This window comes from Sphaeramia orbicularis, chromosome 11 (genome assembly GCF_902148855.1).
Source record: "Sphaeramia orbicularis chromosome 11, fSphaOr1.1, whole genome shotgun sequence".
NCBI classification, from domain to species: domain Eukaryota; kingdom Metazoa; phylum Chordata; class Actinopteri; order Kurtiformes; family Apogonidae; genus Sphaeramia; species Sphaeramia orbicularis.
Window position 1 is genome coordinate 31,227,700 of NC_043967.1, and position 13,173 is coordinate 31,240,872.

General features: G+C 36.4%; 1 protein-coding gene across 5 annotated transcripts in view; it reads right to left on the bottom strand.

Moving 5' to 3' along the window:
- Window positions 1–1,109: 1,109 nt before the first annotated feature.
- Window positions 1,110–13,173, bottom strand: part of trappc9 (trafficking protein particle complex subunit 9) — a 374,675-nt gene continuing 362,611 nt past the window's right edge. For 4 of the 5 annotated variants that reach the window (XM_030147332.1, XM_030147331.1, XM_030147330.1 and 1 more), the window contains 2 exons: window positions 9,396–9,619; window positions 2,940–3,603 (listed from right to left, as the gene is read on the bottom strand). In XM_030147332.1, the coding sequence (XP_030003192.1) occupies window positions 3,424–3,603; window positions 9,396–9,619 (404 nt within the window). In that variant the 3' untranslated portion in view covers window positions 2,940–3,423. Of the gene's footprint in view, window positions 2,087–2,851; window positions 3,604–9,395; window positions 9,620–13,173 lie in introns of those variants that run through there. The other variant, XR_003936606.1, reaches the window with a different exon arrangement.

Consider the following 13,173-nt stretch of genomic DNA (forward strand, 5'->3'; position numbering starts at 1 on the left):
AAACAAATCAATAAGGGTGGAGGTCATGACTTTGTCACTGTTTGTGTTGTGCGCATAACTGATGAACTCTGTATCCACAAAAGGGGAAGCAGGAAAGATATCTGTAGATCAGAGTTGAATGTGACAATGTTGCTTTAAAAAATGTAGAAAAACAGATGGTTTTCTATGGAAGTAAATCCGTGTCATCAGATTTTGAATTATAAAAGACACTGAATTTGTAGCACTGATTTTTTTTACACTGAAATTAAGTATCTGGATTTTTTTTTGCACTGAAATTAAGTATCTGATTTTTTTTTTGTACTGAAATTAAGTATCTGAATATTTTTTGCACTGAAATTAAGTATCTGAATTTTTTTGCATTGAAATTTATCTGAATTTTTTTAATTCTAAATTTATGAACATAGTTGAATTCAGAGACAAAAAATTCAGATACTTAATTTCAGTGAAAAAAAATTCAGTGCTAGAAATTCAGTGGCTTTTATAATTCAAAATCTGATGAGACAGATTTACTTCCACAGTTTTCCTCTTTTCTCACCTTTACTATATGACACTTAGGTTTAAAATAAACCTGAAAGTTCAAAATTTTTCCTGTTTGTAAATCTGTTCAGATGAATGAATGGGTGCTCTTTAGATGTAATTCCTGTGGTCAGGCAGAGGGAATGGAGTGCTTTTCCTCCCCTTTCAAAGTCACTTAAAAACCTTAAACCCCTGCCTCCACCCTCCCACCCCAGCGACACTGAGGATAATCTTCCTGCGGCATCACCTTATCACCTTGAAGCTGAAGACACAACAAAGAAGATGGCTGATTCAGGTTCCCACTTGGACTGGACGCTTTCGTCTGTGGATCACTGAACACAAAAACGACCAGTTGAAGAAGGACTAGGACTATTATGTGTTATACAGAGCTAAATATTTAACACACATCAATCCTTTTACTCCCTTTGCAGCAGAAAATACACAGTAAAGCATTCAACAAACCAAAATGTCAGACTAGAACTTAACAAAAGGCTGCGGTGATAAAAGCTATTTCATTATACATTAGGCTGGAAATGAAAATGCAATGAAAATGTAAGTCGGCCTAATGTCAAACTCAACCAACAGTTGCTTTCTTTGAACATTTATTTACAGCAATAATGTGACAGACAGGAGGATCATTTCTATCTAAAAACAAAACTTAGATCTATCTCAGTGTCGCAGCACAGAGCCAAAAGAAAATATCCATTCAGCAATTAAAAAAAAAAAAAAAAAAAAGTAGAAATGACTTGCACAACAAATTAAAGTTTCCAGTGTTTTCCTTCATTAAGTGTTCAGCCGTCTTTAGCTTAATGCTAACGTTTTCTTCTCTTTGCACAGATATTTTTATTAAGGACATAGCAGGTGGCAGGAATATATTATATAAATGGCACTGTGTGTGAAAAAGGTTCAGTGTATATGATATGGATGTGCACTCATACTTGTGTTGTCTTCTGTTGACGTTATCCATCATTTGTTAGCTTAGCCATGGTGCTAGCTAACGTCAACAAACAGCCAGCTCTAGGTATAAAACAGACTTCAACAAAATATGTGATGTTTATGTTAAAGCTCTTTTCAGAAAAGTTTTAAAGAACAAAAGTTGGAGGTCAAGAAAAACTTATTTGATATGTTCAGTTCTGCTAGCTAGTAACAGCTAAAAGCTAGCCAAGGTAGCTAATAAGCGCTAAGCAAACTAGCTATAGCCAAAGCTAAAGCAAATCAGTCATTCAAACAAATAAACACATTTGTATAATTTTACAATTAATTGCAAAAAAAGAGCATCTATTTTATGGCAGCTGTGGACGTAAAACTGGCGAACATGAAAAAGCTCAAAACATAATTAACTATTTTGGCTCGGTTTGGTCTTTGGTGACAGAAAACAGGGACTAAATGTACTTTTCTTCCACATATTATCCAGTGTTATCTACATTACTGTGCAAATGTCTAAGGCCACTGTTAGCTGTGTTGGTTTTACAGGGTTATAATGAACAAACATCTTTATTCCTCAGTCTGTTTATTAAGATTGAAGAAATAAATACAGGATCTATGCACACAGCACTGAAACACAAAACATCTAAATCACAGGTGTCAAACATGTGGCCCGGGGGCCAAAACCGGCCCGCCAAAAGTTCCAATCCGGCCCGTGGGATGAATTTGCAAAGTGCAAGTTAGGGCATCAAACTCAAAAATAATATCATAATAACCTATAAATAATGACAACACCAATTTTTTCTCTTTGATTTAGTGCAAAAAACATTAAATTATAAAAATGTTTACACTAACAAACTATCCTGTAACAATAAAATGTGAATAACCTGAACAAATATGAACCTGAAATGTCTAAAGAAAATTAAGCGCAATTTTAACAATTTTCTGCCTTTCACTAAATGTTTTGTGCCTTTGTAGAGCTGGTCTGTAATGCATATGTAGAAATGATAAGTCCAGGCATAATATTGATAAAATTGTACTTATATTTCTTTACAAATTTCATTTTTTTCAGGTTATTCACACCCTTTTTGTTTGGACAGTTTGTAAATATTAGCATACTTTAATGTCATTTTTTGCACTAAAAACCATTTGGAGTTGTCATTATTTATTGGCTATCATGTTATTATTGTACATCGCTGTTCCTTCTGCTCCTATTTTAAGTCGATACATGACTGATGTTTTTTCCCAGAAGCCCCTGACACCAACCTTTAACTGAGTCCAGTGCTGTGGCGCCATTGGGCCAGAGCACTCGTCCTGAACGCCACCGCCCGTCTTCTGTTAAATTTTTTGGTCCAACCCACTTCAGATTAAATTGGGCTGAATGTGGCCCCCGGAAGAAAATGAGTTTGACAACCCTGATCTAAATGGACCAAATGTCTTCCAGATAAAAGTCAATATTTAGTATGACCTGTATTGGATTTAGTAGATATTTTGCTCTCTTGCGTCGACTGTTTTTGGAAAAAAATTTTAAAATAATTTTGTGGTTTATTTTACCTCATAATGTCCCAGAGTTCTGTCATTTATTCTTTTCTCTGTCAAGATGCAATAATATTCTTTTTTTTCTTTTTTTTTTTTATGAAATGAATTTTTGTTTTTAATGCTGTTTTACATATGTCTCCTTGTACCTATACTAATACAGACATCGAGATATACATATTGACAAGACAGTAGGGTCATTTTATTCTTGCTGGTGGCCTAAGATCTTTGCACAACGTTGTAAATCTAGTCCAAAATACAACTGTAACAAATGTTGATGTTATTTAATGGATAAAGGACTGAAAGGGTTCTGGTGTTATGGAGACAACGTATGAGCCACTGTATAGATGCCATAGCAAATAGTATTTACATGAACTTTAATTTGTAAGGTATTTACATGTATGATCAACAGTTTAACATTTGATTCTCCGTTCAGCGTGGAGGCCTTCATGCCCCGGCCTGCAGCAGAGTATCCAGGGCTCTGACGTGAACGCTGGGCAGAGTGAACCAGGCTAAAGGAAGCTCCCGTCCAGCGCTGTCGTCCTGGAACTTGATGTTAAGGTAGAAATCTCCAGTGTAGAGGAAGAGCAGGGCGCCGACACAGACGGAACTTTCCTTGGGTTGAACCTGTAACATGACCCAGAATCACAGCAGTAAGTATCATGAGCAGCCACCTTTAGAAACGCTCTGCCAGTTCCTTAATGAACCTGGCACGACAATAGTGGAGACGACGGGGGGGGGGGGTGTAGGAAAAATCCAGCTTTAATCTGAGAACACACATAGATGGAGGGGAGACCACTGAGGTCCAGGATATTTTCTGAGGTGCATATGATATAATTCATGAAAATATGGTGTGGATCATGTCCTACTTCAGGGGTATCAAACTCATTTTGGTTCAGGGGCCATATTTAACCAAATTTGATTTCAAGCAGGCTAGACTAGTAAAATAATGACTGAATAACCTATAAATAATGACAAATCCAAGTTTTTGTTTTGTTTTAGTACAAAAAAACCCCAATTAAATTATGAAAATTTTTACATTTTACAAAAAAAGATGTGAATAACCTGAAAAAACAGAAATTTCATTAGAAAAATTAGTGTAATTTTAACAATATTATGCCTCGACTTATTACTTATACATGCACATTTACACACAGTGTTACATAAACATTTGGTAACAGGCAGAATATTGTTAAAAATTTGGAGTTCGGAACTAAAATTTGAACAATTTCTACAATATTCCATCTCTTATTATTAACACAACTACAGATCACAGTGGATCCATAAATGCACAAAACATTTAGTAACAGGCAGAATATTGTTAAAATTGCACATTTCGGCTTGTTCATCTTTGCTTTTATTTATGTATTTATTTGCATTTTATTGTGACATAATAGTTTTGTAAATGTAAATATTTTCACAGTGTAATCTTATTTTTTTCACTTAAATTTTTTCCACATAATTTTTCACAAAGAAAATTTGTAGTTATCACTATTTATGGGTTATTGTGTTGTTATTTTGACTGATCAAATTGGTCTGTATGTGGAACCTGAACCAAAATGATTTGGACAACCTGGACTGTTCAGGTTCATTTTTGTACTTTCATCCCGCGGGCCGGAATGGAACCTTTGGCGGGCCAGATTTGGCCCCCGGGCCACATGTTTGACACCTGTGTCCTAGTTTGTACAACTTTATTGAACATGATGGTTCTTTGATTATGTAAATAGACAAAAGTATTTAGAGAATGTTACACTGCTTTATTTTTATTTATTTTACCTTTATGTGGCCTTTTACACCCTGTTCCATCTGTGTTGCCATGGTAATACTACACGACACTTGTAGTAATATACACATCCTATACATTCACTAACATGAAGACCTGCAGCTAAAAGCTCAACAAAACCAATTTTTGGAAAACAGAACTCAAACAACGACCACTTAAATGGGAAATATCTAAAACAAACTACCAGTCTGAGACCAGCGTATGCCATAAATAATTTAATAAAACAACAGACAAATGCAAACAAACTGTGCACCACTGAGCTACTACTTGGCAGATCCAACAGTAAAAGTATTATTTCTGTACTGATAAAACACAATGAATGAGCTGAAGAAGAGCAAAAATAAAGGTCACATTATGAAGCAATGGATACAAATTATGTCTTATATTTGCTATTTTCTGATCATTACTTGGCTTTATATGAATGAAGCTTCTGCTATTGGCTAATCCATTGTTTTGTGTTACTTTGAAATGATTCCAACTGGAAATAAATGGTCCAGGGTTTAACAGATTAAGGGCTCATTTATGCTCTATGTTAAAGTGTGAGTGTTGAGATTTGAACAGAAAAATTTCCATAAATAGTGGAACTTTTCAAAGAGCGACTGTGTGAGTTAGTGGAAAACTACTGACATATTTATGCCAACTACCCTTCTCAATATCAACATTATTACCCACATTGGTAAAACCTCCTCTGTTGTCACCATGTTTGTTATTATTGACTTTCTTCTCAAAACTCAAAAAACTTGACTCTTCTTCATGGTATTCAGCCAGTATGTTATTTAAAAGGTGTGCCCTCTGGTGGATTGATTGAGAAACGCTCATTCCAATGCACTGGACGCACAGAAGTATGAAGGCAGTGACGCATGACAACGTTAGAAACCGACGTACCTATTTATGTATGTAAAGTGAGCATAAACGAGCCTTAAACAGGAAAGACTGGTTAAGATGTGTCGTAGGCTACGTTCAGACAGCAGGTCTTAATGCACAATTGAGATTTTTTGGTGAAATCAGATTTTTTGTGTGCTTGTTCATATTACACATTAAATCCGACTTCTATCAGTTTTGAGTACAAACTGAATATGACCCTAAAGTGACCCGCATGCGCAAAAAAGAGGTCCTGATGTAATACACGACCACGCAGGCACGCACTGTGTTTATGGGAGTAAATATATTTTTCCTGTCGCTTCTTCTCCTGGGACACAGAACTGTGACGTTTGTCGAATTTCAATGATGTAACAGTTGAATAAATGTGACCTGGCCGTTCAGACTGAAGACGCATTGCAAAATATCAGATACATATTGGATTTAGGACCACATATGAAAGTGGCCTTAGTTGGATTTGAAAAAATCGGATTTGTGCTGTTCAAACTGTCTTTAACAAATCAGATACAGGTCACATATGGACAAAAAAAATCAGATTTGGGCTCTATTTGCCTGCAGTCTGAATTTAGCTGTAGTGATGATCAGACGAACTAAAACAGGTCAAAACACCATCTCTGTTATAGGACATAAGAGCTGGAATAGTCTCCCAACGACTATTCATGAAATCTCCACCTATTCCACATTTAAAAATAGGACCAGTGGCCCTGTAGCTTACCAGCCAAATTAAAAGCTTTGGGAAAGGTATCCAGATGCCATTTATTATCACCCAGTTCTGTGTATTTATTATATTACAGATATAGTCCATGTTTTGGTCATATTCCAATCAGATCTGTAAAAAATTCAAATTCCAACTTGATATCATTGATACTTACTGATTTATTGTATCAATTCATTTCCTATCTCTTATAATGGGAACATTTTTGAAAGACGTACCAAATCTAGAATCAGATCTGGATCGAAAAACTTTCAATACCTTGTGTTGACATCATCATACAGAAGCTGTATACCAAGTTTGAAGTCAATCAGAACTGGAGTTTGGGAGAAAAAGACGATTGAAAATGTTTTCCCCATAAGAGCCCATGTTAAATTTTCCGTAAGTTCTCGGATCCAGAAGAAGATCCTGATCAGCATGTGGCCATCATGTTTTGGTCATCTCCCCATCAGGGCTGGACTGTAGAAATTTACACTGGATATCATTTATATTTACTGAGTTATTGCATCGATCCACTTCCTATCTCTTATAATGGGGACATTTTTCAAAGTCGCACCAAATCCAGAATCAGATCTGGATCCAAATAATTTCACTAACTTTTGTTGGCATCATCATAAAGAAGCTGTATACCAAGTTAGAAGTCAATCGGAATTGTAGTTTCAGAGAAGAAGACGATTGAAAGTTTTGTAACGGACGATGGACGACAGACGACGATGACGGACGCCGCATGACGACAATAGCTTATGGCCTGTTGGCCGGTAAGCTAAAAAAGAGCAAAAAAAAAGGTTAAAATCTAACCAAACCTGTGAACACCTGTGATGTCTGCTCAGCATTTAATTTCCATCTCAGTAGTTATTCTTCTTGACAGTTTTATATTGTATTTATTGTATTCATAATGTATTGTATGATGTACACTTTTATATAGTAATGTGTCGTATATACTGTATTGTCTTGTTTGTATGTTCAATCTGTTTTTAAATGTTGAGGACTACGAATGGAAAATAGCTCCCAGCTAAATCCTGCATATTTACACAAAGTAATGTTTTTATTTGTACGGTGTTCATTAATATGCACTGTCCTCATAAATTAAACAAACAAATAAATAATAATAAATAACAGCTACAAACAGGACCAAACATATGTGTACATATGAATATATAGATATCAGATTAAAACTTGCTCTGCTTGTTGATCGTGTCTTCGTCATCCATTTAGACTTTGGTTTCTTAGTTTCACTTGTATAAATGGATTGTTTATTTAGCCTGTTGGCATTACCTCTGTTCAGATTCAGACTTATAAACTCAGAATAAAAGCTGAAATGTTACACATACTGTATATATAGAGCTACTCCTATATATTTTGAGGATCCCAGCAGAGGCCACTGACAAGTACACACAGGTTAAATATCCATTAACCTTGTGTTTACATTATTGACTGACAACTCCCTTCTACTGCCCTCTTAGTCTGGCTCCCAGCATCCTCTCTGTTGGAATAATCCCGTCATTGGACGACTGTTTCACTTGGCACTCTCCTCCCTTCCATTATCTCTCTGTTATTGTCCCACTCGCTACATGAAAGGACATCAAAGCTGCAACTACACATTGAAAATTATAAGTTTTGGGTAAGACATAAATGTTTGGTTTTTTTTGCACTGATTTAGTAATTTACTTCCTGTTGTGCAAACGTTCCACCAAAACAAGTTCTGTCCAGACGCAGCGTTGTAAAGGTGCTTAAGTGCATCCTGTGCTAAGAACTGTCCAAGACCAGTGTGATTCATACAATGACGCTAAATCTAGCCAAGATACACTGAGCAGATCGTCTCTAATGCAGGGGAACAGTAATAGGCCTGGCTATGTGAGACTATCCTGAATATACCTCTATTAATACAGCAGGAAATCCCAACATAAAAAAACCATGTCAAGGCAATTAACATCTAAAGGCCATGATGTTAGTGTGTTACGCAGAGAAAACCCAACAAACCCCTTGTGAGTAACACTGCTTACCCACATAACACACACACACACGCATAGAAAATACTTCCTGCTATTACCCCACATTAAGCAGGGAACATTCATTTGTACTTTTATCTTCATTTTAATGCAAGAAAATCTTTGTTCTTGCATCAACCAAGGACACGTCTACATTTTGTAAAGTAAAAATTTGGTACAAGCTTTTTCACTCAAAGACCTAAACAACCACCAGCAACCAAGAGTGTCTACTGATCTAAAATGTTAAAGAACTGCTGATCCACTAAACCCATCAATACATGTACAGTATATAACTCAGGTAAAATACAGTTTGAAAGGTGTACCTAATAGAGTGGCCAGTGAGTGCACTGTCTACTTAAGAAAAAAAAAAAAAAAAGGTATTTAGTAACTCCCATAAATATGAAATTTTAGTTAACCTATAAAGACTCAAAGACCTGCCAGCGACCAAAAGCATCTGCTCATCTATAATGTTTAATACCTGTTGATCCACTAATTCTATCAATTCATGCAAATAATTCAGGTAGAATACAGTTTGTCATCTTTTCATGTTCATCAGATATGACTCATTTGGACGTTCAGAAGCTCTACAGTGAATGTGGAAACAACATCGTCTTCTATGGCATTGATTCTTAAGTAAAACACATGTAGTTTGATAAATGGCAATGGATCAAGATGCTTGTTTTTATGTTCACTTAATGATATATTTTGCTGAAAAAGTCACATTTTCTTCAGTTTTCTCTGTTTTGATGTAATAACATTTGAATTTACTCTGAGCTTTTATGAACATCTACATGATCACTGAAGTTAATACAAGAAAATACCCAATTCACAGTGAAAAATCCAAACTGCAGATGATAATATAATAAATGGTGATTATCACTTTAGAAAGGTTAGATTTAGGAAAAAATAAAATAAATTTTAAGTTTACACAAAGGTATTGTGGGTCTTTAAAGGTTAAGGAATCTTTTCTCAGGTTTCCTTAAATTTATTTAAAGAGCTCAATGATTTCTATTAATGTACCTTAACGTAACAGAGGTTAACTTTGATGTGTACCAACCGTGTCAATGTGGAAGGTGTTGGAGCCGATGAAAGTGACAGCATCTTCCAGATCGTAGTTCTGGACCCCGTTTTGGAAGTCTTGATACGGCACCACAGTCAGGGCCAGCGGGCCGACGGAGTTCTTGCTCATATTGGTGAGTTTTACCTCCAGGGTCACAGCATCGCCTACTTTACATTCAGCAATGACGTCACAGTCACATGGCTTCCCATTCACCAACACATCTAGAAATAGAAAAAAGACAGACAGGATTAGCAGTGTTGGAGGGAAGGCTCCTTTGTTTTACACTCTGTACAAAAATGGAAGTCGATGGGATTTGCCAGAAACAAGAATAAAGACGCTTCAAAGTAATATTTCAGTCTCATTCACTGACAGGATTCCCGTCCAATGTGCACTCCATTTGTATTCATCAAAGTCCCGCTCGGGCATTAATGGCCTATCATACTGTTTCTCGTGAAGGATCAATAGGCTTTGTTTGGCCTAAAATACATTTTATTGACATCAGCGGAGGGTGCCGAAGCTGCGGGTATTAAACCAAATTCCATCCTGTTAATCTCATGCATGACTAATTTCTGTCAAGAAAAGGACGAATGAGATTGCTGGAACAATTCCAGAACACTGCACGCATACACAGACACCGCCCCGAAGTACATTTCTCTTTGCTCGTCCAGCTCTGCCTCTCTGCTGTCACTATCAACTGAGAAACACAGAGCGAGTTCAATTCAATTCCACTAATGTGTGGCCGGTCACTCCTGATGTGAACCCTATTTGGCTAAGGTGCACAGGGAGACACCATGATTTGTTTTGAACAACGAGCTCAGTGAACTGAAGCTCTTCGACGCTCCCGGCGGGTTCAGAAGAAGACTGACTCCAAATATGGGGGATTCTGGGGCGCCCGAAGAGATCACCCAAGTAATGACTCCTATGAGAATAACAGCGGCGTACAACACACACACAAAACCGGTTGTCATACGCTTTCTAGTGTCACGCCTGCGGCTGCGATAAACACTGTGAGTCAGAGCGACTGAGCCTGTGTGACAGGCTGATGAAGAAGCTGAGCGCCGTTCAATGCCGCCGGTGTGCCGATCTGTTGCGTGCAGCGCGGGGTTCAGAGGAGGGGTAGACAGACCGACAGACAATCCAGCAGGAGAAGGCACGAGTGGGTGTGGGCGGCCGAGGCCCTGCTGTCACACAGTGAGAGAGCCCCCGGGGAGGCGGGAGCCACAGGAGGGTGACATTCAGCTCCACGCCTGCATTAAAAACACACTTCAGTCAACAGAGACGAGACGAGCAGCACTCACTGAGGCTCTCAGAACACGTTTTATGCCAACCAGGCTCCGGCATATTCCACCAATTAGTGCTCAGACCCCGTTGGATCTATACTGTACTGAAGACGTGGATCTTTGAGGGGGTAAATGTGCTCTGGAACTCACAAAAAATTATAATATTTAACCTTTTCATGCATAGTGGTCACTACAGTGGACAGCTATTCTTTTTTTGTAACTTATATTTTTTTACTTTTAAAAGAACAACACCAAAATGAAAACACAACAACATGAATATGTCTGGGTAGCACAGTCTTACCAATTATTTTGCTTATATAATGTCCATTTTTTCCACTTTTTGTTCATTTGTGGTTGTTGTAGTCTCAATCTGTGTGTTAGTTTGTCCATTAGTAATATGTCCTCAATCATCTTTATCCATTGATCCTTTGATCAATCTTCCCCCAATTCCTTGTTATACATTTTTTTTGCAGCTATCAACATCACCTTTACCAAATATTTATCGTATTCACGTGTAGTGCCATCACCAAAGTTGCACAAATCAAGAATTTCAGGTTTCTTTGGAATTGTGTAACCTAATACTTGACATAGGACATTGTAGATCATTTCCCAATATTCTGAAAGTTTTGAACATTTCCAAAAAAACATGAGAATGGTCAACATCCATCTCCCCGCATTCTCTCCAACATTCCTGATGCCTCTGTAACTGTTTACTTTTTAACTTGGGTGTAATAAAAAATCTTATAAGGTTTTTCCAGGCAAATTCCCTCCATGTCTGAGAGCTAACAGTTGTATGATGTAATTTCCACGATTAGCCAATCTATATCATCAATTTCTATGTTAAATTCTCTTTCCCATTTTACTTTTACATAGTAAGTTGTTTGCTTATTGAGATTTATTAAGGCTTTACATAATGCTGAGATTATCCAGTGGACAGCTATTCTACTGCTGTTCTCTTGTAGATTCATGGATTTTGTTGTTTTAGTTCCATATCAGCCAACACACTGGACGCTTAATACATCATCCCATAAACTGCAATTGATAACATTAATGTAACTTTGCAGTTCTTGATAAACCCAACGTAATGTGTTCGAGTGTAAATCAATTCCTTGTTATTGTTATTAGACTGTAATTAACAACAAAAGTTTTTTTTTTTTTGGCATATTATGTCCATGAAGTGAGTAATGACTAGTATTAGAGTACACCACAAACAAAAAGTTAAGGATATTTCTTTTTTTTTTTTTTTTGGCATTTTTTTGGGTCATTTTTGCCATTTGTAAATAAAACTATGTCTGGTCATTTAAAAAAATGTGTTTCAATTCAATTCATATTCCATATCCTACACAAAACAGGAAGTCAGACATTTTTTGTTTAATATACAAAAGTTTTTTTATTTTTTGTGTTTTTTGCAATTTTTAACCCTTATAATCTTCTTAAGTTAACCTGAGTGACTTTATATTTACTCACTATTATGTAAAGATCTTTGCAAAGACAGTTGTATATGTATTGTAAATAAATGTAAACCGTACAAACAGTAAATACCCACAGTGTGACTCATTAAACAGTTGCCGATCGTTTGTGTAAATTGTAATTTCTTGCCAAAAATCTCAACACTTTAGCACAAGGTTTCACCTGGACATACTGAATAGTGTGGGAACATGTGTGAGGTCCCAAGAGGCAAAAAAACCCAAAAAGGAAATGTGTCATGTCCTTTTGAAGGTGTGATTTTTTTCCTTAGTTTTTCCATTTGCAGGAGATTTAACTCTTTGACGTCCAATCAAAGGCCAGACCTGAAGACACCACTGCCTGTGTCTTTCATTTTTTTCCCATATCAGAATTTAGAACTCTTCCTTTGACGTGCCATATACTTCATTTTCTGAACTAACTTTTGTTTCTGAAGTCTAAGAATATCTGCTCTGATGTTTTTAATATGTATTATGCTTCCCATACATTACTATTCCCTAATGTCATGTCATAATTTCATGGTTGTTGTCTATAATAGCTCTGTTCCTATAGTTTTCAAGCAAGTTTGAAGGAAATGTGTTAAAAGAAATGTCAATTATGCGCGTTTCTATTAGCAGGTTTGGACAAATAAAGGCTGTTAATCGTCATAGGCTTCATCACAAAGGACTATAATAAACACAGTAGAAGAAGAAAACACAAGATAATGTAATTTCAATCGCTGTAAACCACCTCTGATCACATATTAATTACACTATATGCTTACTGGTGATAATTTGATGTATTTTAATAGAATCTATATAAATTCCTGGTATTGTATAACTTTTGGATTGTACATGAACACTAGTTTGTGTACAACAATTAAGTGTTGAAACAGCAAATGTTAATTATTAATTGGCCATGAGAGTTGGCACGTTGGATTTCATTACAAACCTTGTAATTGAATGATAATGCAAACATAACTGGTAGCAAATGAGTCTAATAAAACCACTGAGGAAAGCTGTTCATCATAAACTCAAGTTTGCAATTTCTCA